Consider the following 21,793-nt stretch of genomic DNA (forward strand, 5'->3'; position numbering starts at 1 on the left):
ATTTTACTTACAAAAAAAGTTTTTAGGTTCAAAAAAACATTCAGTGAACTGAAAAACTGTGGTCGGTAATATAGGTATTTAGCTGTGTCACATGCCCTTAAGCCAAATAAATGAGACCCAAATAGTGTATTAAGGGAAACAAGAGTCATATTTAAAAATTAAAAAGGAGTTCAATCCTAAACAAAACGAATTATCAGCGAAGATATGGTGTAGGGTTTTGCAAAGACTCAGAAAGGGAAAGTTCGTCTGAAAAAAAATAACTCGCAGCACAACGTAGTCCATAAAACGCAGATAGGCCGTTAGCTTCATGACTAAAATAGAAGACCGTAGGAAGTCGACCCAAGTAACAGACGAGGAACCGTAAATCCGTTCCCACTTTGTCGACGACGATTTCGAAAGACGCATAAAAGAGCAAATTCAAATTCGGACACAAGGCAAGGACGAAACGATAGGCGAATACTTAAAAAATATCCGAAGTCCGATCCCAAAGCTTGAGAATGAAATCCGAATAGTCGCGCAACTCGACGCAAAAGAGTCATTCCCAAAGGAGTTGACCCACTCCGTAGAAACGGATTTACTACAAACGCAAAATAGAAGAATACACCTTTAAAGCCTGCTCTAGCTCTAAGTTCATAAGTTCTTATATCCAAAGAAAACTTAGTTGCCGTCAATCTCGATAAAACAATTTGTTCAGTTGACGAATTTCAAAAGGTAAGATTATAAGGAAATTCACTTTTGTAAAATACATTTATGAAAATCATAGCTAACATTTTTTCAGATGCACTTCTGCATAATATTAGCACGTATCATGTACAGTACTCGCATAAAGTTAAATTTTAATAAAAAGAAATAATGGGTCACGTTTTTAGAAACGTGGAATTTAAGTTGTCCACCCCCAGCATAATCTTAAATAACTGAAGGGTTATTATACGATTATTATACGTTATTATGCGATTGATGTGACGATAGTAGCAGAAAGATTAAAGAAAGTGGAGAAAAATAAATATACTTCAAACCAGATTAGGTGTATTTGACATCATCTGCCTATACAGAAAATAGTGAGGCTTTAGATAAGTTATGAATAACAGTAAGATTTTTAACACAAAGTATAAATATCCCAAAATAGAACGGAAGATAATAGTTTAATTTGTATAATAGTAATATAACTTATACTTACGGCCCCTTTTCTACGAATTTTTGCTTTACGATATTTATTTCTATGCTTGACTCGTGGATTTCGCTGTTCTTTATTGCGATGTGGAGTGAGTCCTTTGTTCTTTGATATTTGATATGTTATAATTCGTCTGCCCTCTTGCATAATGACTTCATTGTCACTCATGTTATCTACTAATTTTCCTTTAATTTCTTCAATAGGATTTTTTTCCCTTTTGCGTTTTTCATTTTTATTTTGTTTTAACAAAGCAGTTTTAGATTCTGCCTTTGACTTGACAAATTTCTGTGGCCTTAGCATTTTTTTTCGAATATCAGAGCAATCTAATGTTTTCTTCAGACTGTCTAACATGTGAGCTTGGAATGAATCAAGTTGATTTAGCAGTTGCCGGTATTGTGCTAATCTCTTTATTACTGGATGCTGGTTGACAAATGATCGCTTCGCTTTGAGTGTTAAGTAAAACAATATATTAAGACAATAGTTTAATAATACTTGATACTTTGCTTGTACACAAATTAATTCTCTATTATTCAAGTAATTTTCTTTCTTCGTCCGATTTAATTGAGGTCCCCAGGTTGTCTTTACTTCAATCAATTGATCTGCAAAATTTGGTTTATTCAAAATGATTATGTTTTCCGTCTAGATATCTTAGATATTACACTAATGTGCGTAGAAATCAATTCAATGTAGAAAGAATTCAATTCAAAAAACAAAAACTCAATTACCAAGTTCATATCTCAAAATCAATACAGAAATTAGTAATTTAGTTAGTAAGTAAAAAGATTGAACATGTAGACCGAGCTTAGAGTTTGCTTTTTTGTACACAACGAACGTCTTGAATTTGGCACTATAGGGGAAGTGGCGCTGACATTTCACAAAAGCGGCTCATCTACTTACAACAATTTCAAAGCTCTGTAAGTTCCGAAATACATATAGACCCAAAAATTTCATAGGGCATTCCGACTTATTTTTTTGTCTATTCGCCCCTACAAGAATAAGAATAAATCGCGGGACACCCTGTATTTAAATATAAAATTGAATTGCGCGTATTATTTTTATTATGAAAAAACTTATAGCACGCGTATTTGTTGAAATAAATAGAAAAAAAATTTTTTCCTAAACCAAAATGTGATTTCTTTTTTTATTTCAGCTTGCGCTCAGTCACTCAATTTTCGAAATATCGTAATAAAATTTACAAGGATTCCGCTTCGCACTGTTCTTAGAGTAACGGTGCAAGTTCAATGTTCAAATATTTGTATCAAACAAAATATAACCATTGTTTTTTATCACGTTGAAAAAATTGTAAGCATATAATTTCCAGCGTTTAGGAAGTCGAGCGAGTTTTGAGCAAGCTAACAGTTCCAATAAGAAAGTTTTTAAAGAAGGAATAAAGATGTTTTCTGGAAAATATTACGTGAATTGATTAAATCGCTCAAAAACTTCCGCGCAGGAAAGAGCGTCTGCGCTCAGGCAATCGAGTACCACCAACAGCTCGTTGAAAGCGCACAATACAAATGAAATTAGTACTGAAAAATTATGTTTTGTTATCAAAATATTCGATTTTGGGTTTTAGGCTTAAAAAAGATTGACGAAAGATATTCTTGAAAAACAGTTTAAAATAAGGGAAACATTATTCCCTGAGAGATTCTGCGTCTTGAACTGTAGAAACTGCCACATTTTAGATGAATTCAGTTTATATATCTACAGTTATAGTCTCAATTAAGGATGCAGTGGACTGATAAATCTTTTAAATGACTGTTTTTTTGTTGCGCTAGCATTTTTTTTTAGTTGTTAAGCTTCAAAGGCAGATGCCTACAGTTTTCTCGCCGATAGTAGTTACCGTATACGGTGTGTTCGCTCCTAAATGAATCAATGTTGGTCATAGTGGCCGTTTCATTACCACCAGCAGACTTGAGTCATAACGGATGGTACTTTTTCCTGATCTCGCTAGGGTCGCCCGAAGATCATTCCAGTGTGGCCAGTAAGTGAAGAAAGAAACATCCGAGCTCGACAATTATTTTTCCTGCCCCCTCCTTCGCTGAATAGTAGAACGCTTTACTACAACGATGCTAACTAGGCAGATTTTTCTTTTACTTGTCACATGAAAAATAGATTTTTCTCCGAAAAAAGCGACCTTTCCAAAGAGTATTTAAGGTCTTTTGAATATTTGTACAAAAAATCCGACCATTTTTTTACAGGACCGATTATCAATGATATGATATGACAAAAATTCAATTAAAAAGTTCTTCATTTTCCGATACAATATTTAAAATATATGTTAAGAAATTCTTTCTTTGAAAAACAAACTATATTCGTGATCGAATTCTCGGCTCTGGCTGACTACATCACTGCTTTTTAACCACAAAGCCATACACGCTGGCCAAAAATATGCCAAAATACTAGCGAGATAGATGCAAAAAGCTGTCATCATTGAGTGGCTCCATGTCCTCAAGACACACGAGGGACTCACCGGCCTCTCGTTGTGATTTGGTTGTGCCCTGTTGTCACCCATTTCACGGTCGTGAGATGTGTAGATAGGTATGATTTACCGCGGTTCTACTTGGTGCCAGAATCATTTTCATAGATGAAAGTGGCTTACTACAATGGGACCCTGCGGTCCCGCTGGAACAATATATATTATACAGGGTGTCTAAAAAATCCCAGGACGGTTGGATATTTCCTCAGGTAAGATATTTTTCAAAAAAGTGAAGATCATTCCTGAAGCAAATTTCAACGAGGAATGAAATGGTGACCTTAATTTTGACCTTGAAGTTGACCTCCATGGCTTTTTGAAGGTCAACTTTGTTTTTTACATGGAAACCCTATTTTTTACATCTGCAATCGATAGAGCGAAAAATTCTACGTTTAGGTACGTACCCAAATCATAGATCAATAGTAACGTTCAAGGTCAGATAGAGGTTACTTGAAATTAACTAAGTTTTCCAAGAGGTCAGTGTTATTCCTGAAGCAAATTTTTAACGAGCAATTCAATGGTGACCTTCATTTTGACCTTGAAGTTGATCTTCATTGATTTTTGAAGGTCAACTTTGTTTTTTTTTTAATTGAACCCCCTTTTTTACATCTGCAAACGATAGAGCGGAAAATTCCACGTTCAGATACGTACCTAAATCATAGGTCAATTGTAACGGTCAAGGTCAGTTAGAGGTTATTTGATATTAACAAAGTTTTCCAAGAGGTTAGTGTAATTCCTGAAGTAAATTTCAACGAGAAATTCATTGGTGAGCTCTGTCAATACCTTAGGCGATACCATAAGTCCTATACCGTTTTTCCATACGAATATTACGAATCGAAAGTAAATGTACGTATTACGAGTACATACTTACTATCTTTCGCTAAAAGATTATTATGGCGCAAGCTAAACTTTCGGAACGAGAGAGGGTATCTGTATTAATGATGCGTGGTTGGAGAGATGGAGTTCGATCTTATGATCAAGTTCGTTTGCTTTTTAATCGCATTTTTCGTAATGGTAAAGGGTCAAATCCTGTCTCAAAATCAACAATTGAAAGAACTGTAAGGCGCTTTATGAATCATGGATCCATCAAGGACCTTCAGAGAACTGGTCATCCAAATTCTGCAAGATCTGAGGAGATGCAGATGGACATAGCCCAAGCATTTGTTGAAAACCCAAACCTTAGTTTACGTCGAGCTAGTGATGAGCGTGAAGTTGCTCCTGAGACAGTGCGAAATATTTTAAAAAGCATTAATTTCCATCCTTACAAAGTTCATCTGGTACAAGAGCTCAATGAAGACGATCCTGATCATCGGGTTGAATTTTGTAAAATTATGATGGACAAAATTGATAGAGATCCTCTTTTCCTGTACAATACAGTATTTTCAGATGAATCTACTTTCACTTTAAAAGGTGAAGTTAACAGGCAAAATTGTAGATATTACTCCGACACAAATCCTGATTGGATGTTGCAGAATAACACACAATATCCACAAGAGATTATTGTTTGGGCCGGTATCTTGAATGATACATTGATAGGCCCTTTCTTCATCTATGGTAATCTCAATGCCCGTGCATATGAAGAGCTTCTCAGAAACCAAATTGTACCAAGAATAAGGGAGATTACAAGCGATAAGTTTTAAAATATTTGGTTCCAGCAGGACGAAGCAGCTGCTCATTATGGTAGGGAGGTTCGAGCATATTTGGATACTCAGTTCCCTGAAAGGTAGATTGGAGGAAGGGGTGAAATCGAGTGGCCTGCTAGATCTCCTGATCTGACGCCTCTCGTCTATTTTCTTTGGGGTTATTTAAAGATCAAGTATACTCAACGCAACCGCAAAGCTTAGACAAATTGCAGAATCGGATTTTGCAACAGGCAATTTTGATTGATAGGGAGATGATTCGTAATGCAGTAACTCATTTTTACAATCGCATAGATTTTGTCAAGAAGCTCAAGGTTTTCAGTTCGAACATTTTCACTGAAGCGTGTGAGGCAAGGGGACTCACGCTAATCAAGCACCCCGAAGGGAACGGAATTTACTACGTCCACGTCGTTATTCCTGGGTAATGCTAAACGTAAACTGCTTGGAAAAAGCCTTGAAAAAACCTTTAAGATCATCACCAAGATCAACACAGAGCTCACCAATGAATTTCTCTTCAAAATTTACTTCAGGAATTGCACTGACCTCTTGAAAATCTTTGTTAATTTCAAATAACCTCTACCTGACCTTGAACGTTACTATTGACCTATGATTTGGGTACGTACCTAAACATAGAATTCTCCACTCTATCCATTGCAGATGTAAAAAAGGGGGTTTCTATTTAAAAAAAAAAAGTGTACCTTTAAAAAGCCATGAAGGTCAACTGCAAGGTCAAAATGAATGCCACCATTGAATTCGTCGTTGAAATTTACTTCTGGAATTACACTGACTTCTTGGAAAACTTTGTTAATTTTAAATAACCTTTAACTGACCTATGATTTGGGTAAGTACCTGAACGTAGTCCACTGTATCGATTGCAGATGTAAAAAAGAGGGTTTTCTATTCAAAAAACAAAGATGACCTTCAAGGACAAAATGAAGGTCACCATTGAATTCCTCGTTGAAATTTACTTCAGAAATGACCTTCACTTTTTAAAAAATATTTTACCTGAGGAAATATCCAACTGTCCCGGGACTTTTTAGACACACTGTATGTGAATATATTTTGTACAAAAAAATCGACTTTCGCACAAGGAGTTTTAGATTTATTTATTTGTGACCTTCTATCAGAAGTTCTTGACACCATTTGTTCTTGCAACGGAAAAGTTCTTCGTGCTATTAAATGCTTTTTTCACCTCTTCGGCAGTGATTGATGAACATTTTTCCTCAGCTTTTATGAGCTTATCGCAAAGCTAATTGAAGCGGGTGATACGTTTCGTGTTTTCTTTCAATTATAGTGTTTTGGACACCTTGTATAGGAGCCATTCACAAAATACGTAATACATTTTTCGGGAACTTCAGACCATCCCCCCCTGCGTCGTGATTTTTCCATTGTTATTAACATGGAAAATGATACTTTGACAGCCCCCCCCCCCCCCCCCCCAACAGGGAGATCCCTGAAGAGGGGCAATAAATCAGACACAAAATCTTAATTCGGGGGCTCTCGTGGTTGGAGAAGTTCCCTGACATAAGCCAAAAAGTTTCACGATCCTGCCACCGCCAGAATCTTGATGCAGTCCACTGCGAATGTGCAATCTCTCCGAAAATGCCGTTTGCGACATAAAGACAGCAATACATAATTGTTTCAGTATTTCAAAAATGTTTTCACGAAGTATTCAACCCGTAACTTTGCTTATCAGTAAGTTCTTGTTATCTCAATTCTTTACTCTCGTTAAATCTCTGGCAGTCCAATTAAAAAAATATTAGAAATATCAACAGATCTCGTAGCATTAGTTGAATTTTGTCATATTTTTGAAAGTCCATATCTATCACACCTCCTAGTGGCAATTTTTGGAATCAACCGGAAGCTCAATAAGAGAGAACTTCCCCCTCCACTAGAGTCCCCGGACCTGTGTATACGACCATGGTTCTTGGGCTAACTTTCGGACCCTTTCCGTACACGTCCTACCAGATATTATGTAGTCAATCATCACACACTGAACAGCATCAATTAAACAGCGATTGGTGAATCGCTCCACATACATATCTATTTTTCGAGTGGTAGGCAGCTTGATTTCTTAAAGGATAATGCGAAACGTGCTGTATCTCTGGTTGTTTCTGGCACCACAGAGGATCCATACGCGCCATAAAGCCTACGTTAACAGGAGTAATGCTGACATCATAGAAGTCCAGAAAACCACCCGGGAAAAAAGTTCTCCATATTTGAGAGAAATCGGTTTTTATTTAAATGTGGGGCGAAGAAAATGAAATTTCCATTGATTTAACAAGGGAAAAATTCAGGTTTTAATAAATCTAATATTTAAACGCAGTAATCTGTTACAGACAATTACACATTTCAGTATAATGTTTAGAATTCATCAGAAAATAACAATTAATCATCAATTTTAAAGGCGAGTTACTTTAAGTCACTCTTATCAGTCTTTTGAAAAAAGTGGTAAAAATAAACGTTTTGTCTAGATTTTATGAGTACTTTAATTAATAATAACACTAAAATAATGTGTTTCAATAATTTAACAATTATTTAAATACCTAAAAAAGCAAGAGAAACATTTTATCTTTCCAATGTTTCGACAGATTTTAATAATTTTAAAATCTAATTTTTTTTCTATAAATACTTGTAAATTTTTGAACAAATTTAAATAATTTAGACATATTATGTCACTGATATAATTGAATAAAGAACTCATAACGTCTAGAAAATACATTCATTTAGTTTAAACAATTGACAATTAGTTAACAGATAATATATAATATTAAATAACATTCAAAGTCACTCATGGGGATTTATTTTGGGGCTCACAAGAGTGACTTAAAGTCATTCACCCTCAAAATTATTATTGATTCTTATTCTCTGACTAATTCTGAACAATATATTGAAAACTGGAATTATTTGTAACATATAATTGAGTTTAAATATTATATGAGGCACCTAGAGCAAGAGTAGAACAAATATCATTGTCCTGGAATTATGCGATCGAAAAATAGTTGGAGCAAGAAGACAAGTTTCGGTTCCACTGTAAAGACGAACAGATTGAAGTTGGAGGAACAGAGCGACAACGGAGTCCCTTTTTTCCTCGAACTTTATTACGTTCGTCTCTACCGCGGAGGAAAACTTGTCTTTTCTTGCTTCAACTATTTCGATAATATTATTATTTCTATCTATTCACGAAGGGTTCTCATTAAGTTCTTCACCATTCGCAGGATATTTTGGGTGGGTTGTAATACGTATACAGAGTCGATGAGTTTATAGTAATTTCATGTATCGGTTTGTTAAGTTCTAGGTCTTATAAGTTTATGTTTCAATTGATGAAAATATTTCTTTAACCTTGTTTATGAACTGTTTATTACTGATGCAATCTTAGAAACTTCACAAAATATTTTAAAAGCTGGAAAAACGTCTACGACCCTTTTCCCTCAGTTTGTAAAATTTTTTCACAAATGATTTAATGATTAATCAGAAAAATTCTTGTTTCAGCTAGTCTTTAAGATTTCTTATCATAATATGCTTACATAAAAGAATTTTTTATTAACACTTGAATCCGAAAAACCGGTTTTTACGAATGTGTCTTGTCTTTCTGTGGGTGCGTGCGTCTGTAGATTTTTAGTTTGTTAGCACGATAACTTTCGAAAGAATTGACGGATTCGATTGGCCTTTGGTATACTCTTTAAGTGTCCTAAAATAAGTGGCAAGTCTATTAACCAGCCATTTTGGATAAAAATTCAAAAAGTGAGCGTATTTTGAAAATTTTGGAGATTTTTTTGAATTTTCTTAAAAAATTGAAGATTCAAATTTGTACAGCATAAGAAGAATGGAAAATCAAAAATTGAATTTTTTCATCGAACTATTTGACAGCATTTTAAAGATTTTTAATTATATAAATGTGTTTGCAATAAAACACTAACCAGGTATTACTCCCGGTTTAATTACCCCCCCCCCCCCGCAACACCTTATCAATCGAAGTTTCGTGAGTCACTGAGATTAGGGATATAATTTGAAAGTTTAAAAAAGGTAAGACTGATGCGTAGACCGTATGTGTAGCATTAAAATCGTAAAAATTAAATTGAAAATGAATAAATTCAATTTTTTAAGAAACGGCAGAAGTTGCAATATAATGTTTAATAAACAAAACTTTTTTCAAAGAATGCGAATTTTCGAGGGGCTGGTCACTCAGAAATCAGGGAGTCAGACTAATAAAGACTGCCACCGGAATAACGAAGATTTCTTAGAGACCTCCCTCGGACTAACTCCAGAGTTCTTGAGACTTACCACGAGACTCTCTCGAAAAGTTAATCGCGCGGCACTCGAAACAGATCTCCCGAGTGCTTCCGACAGAGTTCGAATCTTTCCGAAGGGGATTTCGCCGAACCGGCCGACTGGAACGAGGCTTTTCTTGACGCACGAAGCCTTACTGCGACTAACTTTGGCACTAACCAAGAAACAACGCAATAGAATTTATAAATTCCTACTGATCTCCGCAGGGTATTTCTTAAGTTCGGGAGTCGCCTGAAATCTCAGTGACCAGCCCCTCGCTCATTTTTTAAACTAGGTAATCAAACTAGGTCTGTTTTGATACAAACGCATGTTCGTTAAAGCCGAAGGAGCGCCAGATAATTATAATTTGGAGCGCGGAGCGCAAGGGCCAACAGTTGTAGGCCTTAGGCCCGCTCAAAGAACTAAATTTCTTATTGTAAACATTTCGATCGCAAAATCTTTTTAAAAAATGTTCGTAGTTTTGTTTTTCCCACCACGTTACAGACCTCAATAAAAAACATCTGTTAATACTATATATAAAATGTTTTGTTATATACATGTACATTGGTAACTATAAAAATGTCGATAGAAAAATTTTGAAAAAAAAAATTTTCTAAATAATTTTATTTATCCCCGAAATCGTTACAGGCTTCAATAAAAGCAACCACATTTGTAACTGTAAAAATTTCGACAGGAAAATTTAAAAAAAAATGTTAAGAAAATTTTTTTCCCATCGCGTTATATGCTCCAATAAAAACAACTATATATGTTATCGTAAAAATTCTGAGAATATATTTTTGAGAAACAGTTTTGAACATATTTTTTTTTCACAAAAACCACATAGGCTTCAATAAAAATTACTACATTATGATACTATACGTAAATTATACCTTTAGAGAAAGCAAGTCATTTAGGCAGAAAATTTTATCAAAGCAATTTACGCTATCATTAAAACAAAATATTCTACACATATTCATCGTTGTTTACATATCATCTTCCTCACCGTCAGCAACCAATTTACTTTTTGCCCGTGGACGTCTTTCTTTCTGTTAACAATATGCGCTTGTAATTCGGACGAGGACACAAAGTGTTTGCGTTGCATTTTCTCCACTACGAAAAAGGGCGCAGTTTTGCGAGTTCCGCTGATGATTTCAAACCAATCGTCCGGTGTCGAAACAACCGCATGAAACTTTTTCTCTTTTTCGATAAGTGCGAAATTTCGGTCGCAGCTATTATAACTATGTCCTGGCACAAACTTTAATATTCTTGTTTTGCCCCCCGCAACTATCAGAGTATAGCTTCATTGTACTGATGTTGGGATTGAGGTTCTCCTGCAAATGCCGTAAAAGGCACGAACCAATTTCGAGGTCACCACGCGAAGCGATCGACTCCTTCCATACGTACATGTATGCTGAAAAAATAAGATGTAGAATCATAATCTAGAGAGAAACGAAGAATTTCTAAATTTTTTATAACTACGTGGATACATTTTTTTAAATCGGGAAGCGTTAGAAAATACGAGAAACTACTGAAGTTATAGCTAAGTTTTCACATTTTTCAAAAATCACAACAATTTGAAAATGTATAGAGATGTTATGATGAGAAATATGTAAGGTCAGAAAACTCAACGGTGCCACTAAACAAAAAACAAAATGTCATATATTGCATATTTTTTGCTATTTTTTACCAAAAAATTCTTTTTTGCTCTATTCGTTTTAGAGAAAACAGGGCTATAAAAATCATAAAAAAATGATTAAATTAAACAAAATGACTAGGTTAGATTTTTCTGCTATTTTTTTTCCTAATGTGATATGAAACATTTTTGTGAAATCAACCCTTATTTTAAATAGCAACCCCCCTGTGCTGCAAAAACGTATTTTAAATAAAGGAACTATCGAAATGGAAAACACTTATAAAATATAAACACGGTATTTTAAAAGCATAGGTGAAAAGAAAAATTATTGCTTACGCCTAATAGTTACAAAAACAACCCCCGTATTTGTATTCGAATGCAAACTTGCATACTGATGCCAAAAATGGTATACATTAACTGTTAGGACATTTGTCCTCTAGATTTTTGTGCTCTTTCATTATTCTCCATTGTCATATCAATCGCTTTTGTAAAATTAACCCGAGGGGCTGGTCACTGAGATGTCAGGTGACTCCCGGACTCACGAAATACCCTGTGGAGGTCAGTATATAATTTATCTTTTTCGATGCACCTTTTAATGCCCATAATCAACTTTCAGCGCAACAATTGTGTCTCTCTAGCTAGCACTTCTACTAACGAAATTCCCCAATTTTTTACATTCTCATCATTTATGATTGAGAAAGTATTAGAATTGTCCGAAATTTGACATCACAGTTTTTCAACGTATCTTCACGTTTCAAGACCCCCTGAATCCGAAAATCAGGTTTTTACGATAGCGTCTATCTGTCTGTCTGTCCGGCGGTCCGTCCGTAAACAGGATAGCTTTCGAAAAAATGAAAGGATCAAATCCATCTTTGGCACACTTTTTTTAGGTCCTAAAAGAAAAGACGAGTTCGTTAACCAGCCATTTTTGATAAAAATTCAAAAAGTGAGCGCATTTCGAAAATTGTTTAGACCACTTTTTTCTGAATTTAAAAATTCTATGTACGGAAGTTTATAGTAATAAAAAGAACAAACAATTTATTCTTATGAGTTTTTTCGATAAAAAGAAAATTCTCAGAGTTATGACGTTTTCAAAATTTTTTTAATCAACCGAAAATCCAAACTTTAAGCCAAAAAACTCACGATATGAAAGAAAGTCATTAGAAAAAAATATTTATTTTTGATAGCTCTACAAGATTATCATAACAAATTTTTGGATTTTCTTGAAAAATCAAAAATTTAAATTTTGATTGCCCAAAAAATAATGAAAAATCAAAAATTCCATTTTGTGGCCAAACTATGTAGGATACGAAAAAAGATCAATCAGCAAAAATTGTTATCTCAAGAAAGATCTACAATTTCGTTAAGAATCACTTCTTGATAGGATGCGTACTTTTTGCTTTATTTGTGAAAAATAACATTGAAAATAAAAAATAAATAAATGAAGATGTGTGGAAAAACGATGAAAGTTACGAAAAAAAAAGATTCAACAAAATCTGTTTACAAATGTCTGTTGGAAATTGAGCGCGCAGCGCGAGTGTCACGATGAGAATGTGTACCTCAAAGCCTTCAGAGCTTTGAGAAACTTAATCTTCGACTATAATTAAGTAGACAATTCAGAATATGGAGACGCATATAAATACTGCCATTTAAAAGAGATCTTTTGGTAAAGTTTTATTGAAGCATTCCAAATGCAAAGAATAAATATCCGAGCACAAAGCGCGAGGTAACCCATTACCGAGCGCGAAGCTCGATATCAGAATTTTGGGATTTTTTTGGACTTTTTTGGTCTGTATTGTCTATTTTTGGGCTCCACTACTTTTTATGAAAATACAAATTTCGAATGGAGGCGCTGGCTTGCATAAACCTAGCACCTCCACTGTATGAAAATTAAAAGAAAAAAAGAAAACACGTCAGAATTCATGGCATTTTTGGGTTTTTGAACGCAACAACAATCAATTTCTAAAATCTACCCCTACTGAAAATAAAACTACCTCCTATATAAAAACTCAAATTCGGAAAAAACAAAGAACACCAGATTTGAGGCGACTACCGAATGCACGAAAAAAATGCAAAAACCACACCCATTTTTAAAAAACTACCCCTTGCGAAAAAAAATCTGCAAAATACAAAATGCACCAGATTTTGGGCTTATTTCTGGCTCTCGAAAAAAACCAAATTAAAATTAACAGAAACCACCACCATGCACAAAAACAGCAAACCATTAGTAAAACCTTAAACCTCAATATTGGCATTTTTGTAGAGCCCAAAAATCAGAGACTCCATTGACATTGGAAAATTCTCAAAAAGATTATTTTTTTACAATTTCAAATCTGCGTGGTAGAGAGGGATTGATTTGAGAGATTAGGGGTGAGCCCAATAATCGGAGTAGGTATTTTCGAGAAGCCCAAACATCAGAGATTCGATTGACAATGGAAAATTCGAAAAATAATTATTTTTTGACAATTTCATATCTAAGTCAGAGAATCAGAGAATATAATAACACAGGAAAATTCTCAAAACTATTATTTTTAGACAAAGTCGTCATTGCCTGTTAAGATGTGGCCCCTATTCTCTCAGGTCTCGAGTTCTATGCTTTCAGATCACAGAGTCTGAGACTTTAAATCACGCAAAAATTTTTGCTCTAAAATGATGTGCTTCCGTGAATTAATCTATTGAAATTTCACTCCGTGTAGTAAGGCTGTAAAATTCCGCAAAATATTATTTCTACTACGCAGATATTATATCTACGTAGTCATATCTAAGAAATATCTAATCATATCTAATTGTATCTATGATTTTTGGGCTCCGCAAAAATACCCTCTCCGATTTTTAGGTTTCAACCCTTAACGTATATAATCAACCCCTTTCTACCATGCAGATATGAATTTTTTGTAAAAAAATAATCTTTTTGAAAAATTTCCAGTGTCTATAGGGTCTATGACTTTTGGGCTCCTCAAAAATACCCTCTTCGATTTTTGAGCTCAAAACTATAATCTCTCAAATCAACCCCTTTCTACCTTGAAGATTTGATATTGTAAAAATATAATCTTTTTGAGAATTTTAGTGTCAATCAAGTCTGATTTTTGAGCTCCTCGAAAATACCCACTGCGATTTTTTTGCTCCAATCCTTAACGTCTAAAATCAACCCCTCTCTACAACGTAGATATAACCTTGTAGAAAAATAATCATTTTGGGAATTTTCCAGCGTCAATGGAGTCTCTGATTTTTTGGCTTCCCAAAAATGCTAATATCGAGGTTTAAGTTTTACCTAATATGGCTGGTATTTTTGCACATAGCGGTGGTTTTTCTGAATTTTTATTTGGTGCATTTGAGAGCCCAAAATCTGGTGCATTTTTTGTTTTGCAGATTTTATTTTCCGCAAGGGGGTGGTTTTTTAAAAATGCGGGTAATTTTTGGATTTTCTACTTGTTCCTTCGGGAGCCCAAAATAAGCCCAAAATTCAGGTCTTCTTTGTTTTTTTCCGAATTTGAGTTTTTATAGAGGTTATTTTTATTTTTTAGTAGAAGTGGTTTATGAAAATTGATTTTCGTTACGTTCAAGATCCCAAAAAACCTCTAAATTCTAACGTGTTTGTTTTTATTTTATTTTAAGTTTTATATAGTGGAAATGCTGGCTTCATTAGCACCTCCACTCAAAATTTGGATCTTTATGAAAAGTAGTGGAGCCCAAAAAAACCACAAAATTCTGATAGAAAGAAATTTAGGAATTTCGTTTGTAGAGGAGCTAGCTTGATAGGCCTAACTGTTGCGCTAGAAGTGTATTAAAGGCATTATAAGGTGCATCGAAAGGGTCAATTATATTTTTTGTATATACACACATACTGAAAAAAAAATTCATTACGGCGGATATTTTTGTACCGATTAGGGGTGAGAAATAATTACGCTTAAAAGTACCATGTCACTATTTTATAAGTAATTTCCATCTATGTAGATATCGACTTTCTTTCAATCCTTTTTTTCATTACAGGATATTGTTTTTTGTATTAGGGTTAATTTTACACGAGCGATTGATATGACATTGAATAATAATGAAGAGCACAAAAATCAAGATTTGAAAACAATTTTTACATCAGTAGGCAGGTTTGCATTCGGAGACAAATAAAGGGGTTGTTTTTGTAACTAATAGGGGTGAACAATAATTTTGCTTCTCGATTTTACAAAAGAATTTCATAGCCCATTGTAGAGCAAAAAATAGAACAAAAATCTAAACTAGTCATTTTTGTTAATATAATGATTTTTTAATGATTTTTGTAGAGGGCGCCGCTGAGTCGCCGGCAAGCTAGCGACGCCCTGTTTTCTCGAAAACTAATAGAGAAAAAAAATGTTTTTTTGGTAAAAAATAGCAAAAAAATCTGCATCATATGACATTTTGTTTTACGTTAGTGGGGCCGCTGCGTTGTCAAACCTAAATATGTACACTATAATGACTGGATAATGAAAGAATAGAAGACTAAATGAAATGTTAAGTATATGAAATGTACCAATTTTTTAACCCCTATTTCTTCTAAAAGTTATACATCTTGGTTTCTACTTTCATTCACATTATTTTTAGATAATAATGTATGAAAACAAACCTGTTTTGCTGACTTCATCGTAAATACATAAATTGAAAGTCCACAGCTGCCTTTTGTAATAAACAATATTCGACGAATGAATAGGGGTCGGCAGTGTTTTTTGTAGATCGAAGGTTAAAACCATGGCATCTTCCCTTTCAGTGGCTCTTCGCACATCTTCCTTGAATTCAGCGTTGACTCGTTCAACGAGATTGGAATGCTCTTCTTTTTTCCTAAGGGTTTCTTCTTTAATGTCCTCGGAAACGCTTGTTCCTTTGAGTATGCATTGGAAATTGTCGCAAGTTTTACATGTGTCTGAGTGTTGGGGCTTAAAACTCAGATTAAAACAAGTGTTAAATATGTGTCGAAACATTGATTCTTTTAAGATTGTTTTCTCTTTCGCTTGACGATCTTCTTTGTATAAGTTCTATAATTTCTTGAGATTCAAACCGGGATGAACGAATTGTCGTTGAGAGTGACTACGTCCATAATGAGACTCATATCTTGGGAATAAGTTGATGAATCTTATTACTCCCAAAGTGTCTTCTCCTTTTGTTTTATTCGCAGACGTTGCTCTCCCTCATTTTTCAGTAGCACTTACATTTTTTGTGATTGAGTGAAGAGAGTTGTACAATCTAGATGGCGTAATTTGCAACACCTTCAGAAAAAAATCAAGGCACACAACGTGTGAAATTCCTTTACTGTCAAGCAGTCTGTAAATGCACGCAAGTCTCTTTTATTGGTTTCAACAACAGGGTTAGAGTCACTCTTTTTTTTGGCTATTGGGGACATAGACACGAACGACCGAATGAGTAAAGTTTTTTGGGACCAATCAGAGTTTTCATAATAAGCAGTGTAGATTTCTCTTTGGCGATCAATGTCGATGAACTCTGAACATTTTTTTTTTGCATTTGTAGTTAACTTGTGCACAGAAGGATTTTTCTGGAATAACTCGCCCTCGCGCAGTTTTTCTTTCACTTCCGGTTTCAACAGCAACTTTTGCAAGATTCCGTTTGTACGTGTGAGGTCTCCTAATCCTCTTGCGAGGACGGACGCAACCGATTTCTGTAATAAATCGAAAATATCGATTATAGAATTTTTTCAAGCAATACATGATAAATATAACGTATTGTGCAACTCAGCCAGAAATTCATGATTGGACCATGAAGGGGCCCGACCCCGGAATTTGAAACAACTAATTTTTCCTAAACAAAAATGCTTTGAGTATTATTTTGGTATGATTTGGATAAAAACTCAAAAAATCAGTTTCGCTATTTTTTGGGTACTATTTTGGTATAATTAGAGTATAAACTCGCGGAGTAAGTTTTGTTAGCTTTTAGGAAATATTTTAGTATTTTTTGAATATGAATTAACAAAGTCATTTGCGGTTTATGTTGGGTATAATTTCGGTACTATTTGGGTATTTTCTGAAAAACAGATTTTGGAGTTTTTGTAATCTTTGGAAACGTGACGAAAATTACGAAAAACCTAAAAAAAAAATTGAAATCCCGGAAAATCAAAATTCTCAGAAATTTGGAAGAAGGTTTCTGAAATTTGAAAATGTTAGAAAATTTTTAAATCACGAAATTTTCTCAATTACTGGAATTTTATAATTTTTTAATACAATTTTTTTCACTTTTTTAACGTTTCGAAACATAAAAAAATATATAAATTATTGTGTTTTCTACAAAATGCAAAAATAAACCCAAAAAATTTTCTGAAATTTGTTTTTCTTAAAATATTTGTCCTTTCTCGAAGTTTTTTCATTTTTTCGGCAACTCCTAAATTTTTCGAAAATATTCAATTTTTCAAAATTTCACTAAAATCGTCAAAAAATTCTTAGAAATTTTCGATTTTCGATGAGTTTTTTTCGTTTTTCATATTTTTTTACATTCTCGTCCTAATAAGAAGGTATGGGTTTTATGTAAAATTTTACTTTGACGGTTTTCATCAAATATCCACGTTTTGAGAAGTTTTTTTTACGAAGTTTTCTGCCTGTCTGTTTGAAGTCTGGTGTATGTAGTTCGCAGTCCGTATTGTGTAGGCACGATAACTTTCGAAAGATTGATCAGATTGAATTCTGCTTTGGCACACTTTTTAAGGCCTAAAAAGAGAGAAAAAGTTCGTTTACCAGCTATTTTGGGTGAACATTCGAAAAGTGAGTGTATTTTCAAAATATTCGAGACTATTCTTTTTCAAGAATACAAAATTCTATGTACGGCTATTTGAAGTACTCGGAAACACGAACAATGTATACTTATGATTTTTTTCAATAAAAAGAAAATTATCAAAATTATAGGCCTTTAAAAACACAAAAAAAAACAAAATGAACATTTGAAATACCCACAAGATTATCATGAAAACTATTTGAATTTTGTCGAAAAGTTGAAAAATAAATTTTGTTCATACAAAAAATAATAAAAAAAAAATTCCATTTTGCTGTCAAGCTATTCAAAATAGGGAAAAAAATGATTTAACTAAAATTGTGCGCCCTGAAAAGATGGGGCGCGCGATTGTTGGTTCACGCGCTGCGCGCTCGATATTATATTTTTCTGGCGCTTCGCGCTCGATGATACATTCACTTAGCGCTACGCAATCGGTCTTCCTATTTACCCCATAATTGTGCGCAAGCCTTTTAAAATTAAAGGTCAAAGCATCGTCAATGAGAACTTCTCTACATTGTGTTCAACTCTATTATATCAAATGTATATTAAATTTATTTCTGTTCCTCGGTATGGGGTTGTTTATTCAGATATTGCAAAATAAAGTATAAATATCCTTTTTAATTATTACTTTATTATTTGTTTCTTATTTTTCATTAATTATAATTCTTAGCGAACTTAAAAAATGTATTTATTTTAATAAATTTATATTATTACCGTTCATAATATGTATTAGTATCGCAAAAAACGTATTTTCACTGTTTTATTTTTATCATTAAAAGAAAATGCGCATTAAATTAAAATAAAAATTATTATTAAAAATGTTACTGCAACTTGTGTCATTTTTCCATCATTCAATTAGTTTATATTAAATGTAAATGTAATTTAGGCGGAAAATGTTGTAAATAAAATGTTAATTTAGCTTGTGTCCTTTTTTCATAAAGTTTATTGTTCAACTTTAAATATATTTTTATAATAGAGTTTATAACAAAATTGTAGATTTTTTTTATTAAACAACTTTTGTCTTTTAATTTTGTTCGTCTCTTGTGTGCTTGATCCAACAATTTATTTTTAAAAATTTTAATCTTATTTTTTACTATTAAAAGAAAATCTGCTCGTCCTATCTAAAAATAAGTAATTAGAAATTTATAGTTCTTTTTGGGGTGAACAATTTTAGTCTGTCAATTTTAGTTCGTATCTTGTGTCGTTATGCAAAAAATTTAATTTGAAAATTTTGCATGTTATTTTTTATTTTTAAAACAAAACTGCGTGTTCTATCAAAAATGATTCATGACAAATTTAAATGAGTTTTCACTATTTTTTGCGAGATCAACTTTTGTCTGTTTATTGTTTTCATAGCTTGTGTCGATTATCCAAAACTTTAATTTTTTTTAATGTTGTTTTTTACGTCTAAAAACAAAAACTATGCGTCCTATTGAAAAGTTATTAATGACGGATTTGTAGATATTTTCGGGGCGCGCAATTTTAGTTATTTCGTTTTTTTTTCGTATCTTGCATAGTTTGACCGCAAAATTGAATTTTTGATTTTTCATTCTATTTGCATGACCGAAATTTGAATTTTCAAATTTTCGACAAAATAAAAAAATTTGTCTTGATAATCCTGTCGGGCTTTCAAAAATCAACGTTTTTGCTTTACTTTTTCCATATTATGCGTTGTTGAGTTTAAAAATTTCATTTTTGTTTATGTTTTTAGATTTTGACAATCCTAGAGCTCTGGTCTTTTTCTTTTTATGGGAAAATGTCATGAGGATAAACTGTTCGAGGATCCGAGTACTTTAAATCGCCGTACATAGCATTTTTAAATCTTGGAAAAAAATAGTCGCAAATATTATGAAAATGCGCTCACTTTTTGAATTTTCACCCAGAATAGCTGGCTCACGAACTCTTTCTTTCTCTTTAGGTTTAAAAAAAGTGTGCCATAGCAGAATTCAATCTGATCAATCTTACGAAAGTTACCATGCCAACACGATACAGACTACAGACCAAATTTAATATATATTTTACAAAAAACCAATACCTTCTCATGAAGATGAGAATGCGAAAATTAAAGTTTTGGACAAACGACACAAGTTATGAAAATAATAAATAGACAAAAGTTGCTTTACCAAAAAATAACAAAAACTCATTCAAATTTGTCATGAATAATTTTTCATATAGTTGTTTACCAAAAAAATATCTACAAGTTTGTTATTAACTCTAGTTATAAAAATATATTAAACGTAAACAAAGAAATTTTTGGGGAAAACTATACAAGATGCAGTAAAATGTTTAATAATAATCTTTATTTTAATAGAATTTGCTTTTTTCTAATTATAAAAATAAGACAATAAAAATACTTTTCTTCCAATACTAATGCATATTATGAATGGTAATAATATAAATGTATTGAAATGATATACATTTTTTAGGATGGCTAAGAATTAAATGTCGAGCGTCCTAGGCGCGATCACGCTGGCGAGCCGCGTGCATGCCGAGCAACGAGAATGTGCCCGCGCAGCTGGCAGATTTTTTTACATTTTAGAACATTAAAAAATGTCAAAACCATATTTCCGAGAAAATATCCAAATAATACCGAAATAATACCCAAAAAGATACCAAAACTGACTGAGAGGCATATTCAAATAATATCGAAAATTTACCCAAAAAATACCGAGAAATTTTTTGAAAGACAAAACCTACTCATCCTCGTAATTAGAAAAAAGTAAAATATTTAGAAGAAGTAATATTTCATACTCAAATTAGTACTTATTCCGTATAAATTTGTTTGCACAAGACAACTCAGCGGCTCTTGAGAGCCTAGCGACGTTCTCTCTAGAGACGAAGGGGCAATACCTAGGAGACCAAGAAGGAGTGGAAGCTCAGTCTTACTCCTTGACAAAATCGTGGTAGGCATTGTAGGCAACGGGACGCGCTTCGAATATGCACGTGCCAACACAAAGAGTGGGGACTCTTTTAGGCCACAGTCTTTCTCTCTCAGCGTCCCTTTCTGATTCAAAGAAAAACATTACTTATTTTTCCCCCTTACAGAGTTTCTTGTATACACCTTCGACTTGATTATCAGGATCAGAATCTTCTGTGTCTGCACATGAGTCAGGAACAACATCATTTTCGAAATCATCAAGTACTCCTGAAATGTTTGAGGTTACTTTCAAGTAAAATTGTCTGTCATGTAGAGTTTCCAGCTTTAAATAAAGATCGACTTACCACCTCCACGATCTTGATCCATTTTTTCCTACGAACTGTTCTGCTATAAAAATTTGTCGATGACGAAACAAGCACAGCTATGAGAGTTAATGAAATTTAAAAAACTTTAAGGAAATAGCACCTTGTCGTCGTCGAGCACCAAAACAATACGGCGATTAGGTGCTGTGGCATTTCTTCCACTACATCCAGCGGCACTCGACATGTTCAAGAAGTTGGCAACGACATTTTGTTAAAAAAAAAAAATAATAATATGCTATATTGAGCTAGGTTTGTGCTCAATTGTGTCGTAATTTTTTTTTTTTAATCAAAATTTGAACCGAAATGAACAAAAAAACATTTTTGTGACATTACAAAGAAGAATTTTTAAAATGTAAATTTCAAAAATTTGAAAGATGTATTTTATTGTGCTACGCGTGCGAAATAATTATTGCCCTGCACACTTTTTATTCAGTAGACAATAAGTGTTTTTCAGGCCTAGCACAACCCAACACAACAATATTATTATTTCAAAAATTATTATGATGAAAAAAAATTAGTACTTTATTAAAAAATATAGACGTGAGTAAAAAGTATGTAGGACAATAACTATTTTGTACGCGAATCACAAGCCAGCACAACCGTCACATTTTCGAAATTCGCATTAG

General features: G+C 33.4%; 2 protein-coding genes and 1 long non-coding RNA gene across 8 annotated transcripts in view; 1 reads left to right on the forward strand and 2 right to left on the reverse strand.

Annotated features, from left to right (window-relative positions):
- Positions 1 to 21,793, forward strand: part of LOC117169113 — a 156,336-nt gene that overhangs the window by 58,951 nt on the left and 75,592 nt on the right. The window lies entirely within an intron of this gene.
- LOC117169107 (something about silencing protein 10) overlaps positions 1 to 21,793 on the reverse strand; it is a 114,213-nt gene that overhangs the window by 23,558 nt on the left and 68,862 nt on the right. For all 5 annotated transcript variants that reach the window (XR_004466609.1, XR_004466610.1, XR_004466608.1 and 2 more), the window contains one exon: positions 1,178 to 1,770. Coding sequence is in view for 1 of the 5 variants with exons in the window: in XM_033355256.1 (XP_033211147.1) it covers positions 1,178 to 1,770 (593 nt within the window). In the remaining 4 variants the exon portion in view is untranslated. The remainder of the gene's footprint in view (positions 1 to 1,177; positions 1,771 to 21,793) is intronic.
- LOC117169111 overlaps positions 10,457 to 21,793 on the reverse strand; it is a 79,891-nt gene continuing 68,554 nt past the window's right edge. Inside the window, exons 2-5 of one of the 2 annotated variants that reach the window (XM_033355269.1) lie at positions 21,150 to 21,226; positions 20,778 to 21,072; positions 15,784 to 16,827; positions 10,457 to 10,964 (exon numbers count right to left, since the gene is read on the reverse strand). In XM_033355269.1, coding sequence (XP_033211160.1) covers positions 10,792 to 10,964; positions 15,784 to 16,135 — 525 coding nt within the window. In that variant the 5' untranslated portion in view covers positions 16,136 to 16,827; positions 20,778 to 21,072; positions 21,150 to 21,226 and the 3' untranslated portion in view covers positions 10,457 to 10,791. Of the gene's footprint in view, positions 10,965 to 15,783; positions 16,828 to 20,777; positions 21,073 to 21,149; positions 21,411 to 21,793 lie in introns of those variants that run through there. The other variant, XM_033355270.1, reaches the window with a different exon arrangement.

The sequence above is a fragment of the Belonocnema kinseyi genome, chromosome 3 (assembly GCF_010883055.1).
Source record: "Belonocnema kinseyi isolate 2016_QV_RU_SX_M_011 chromosome 3, B_treatae_v1, whole genome shotgun sequence".
In the NCBI taxonomy this organism is placed as follows: Eukaryota; Metazoa; Arthropoda; class Insecta; order Hymenoptera; family Cynipidae; genus Belonocnema; species Belonocnema kinseyi.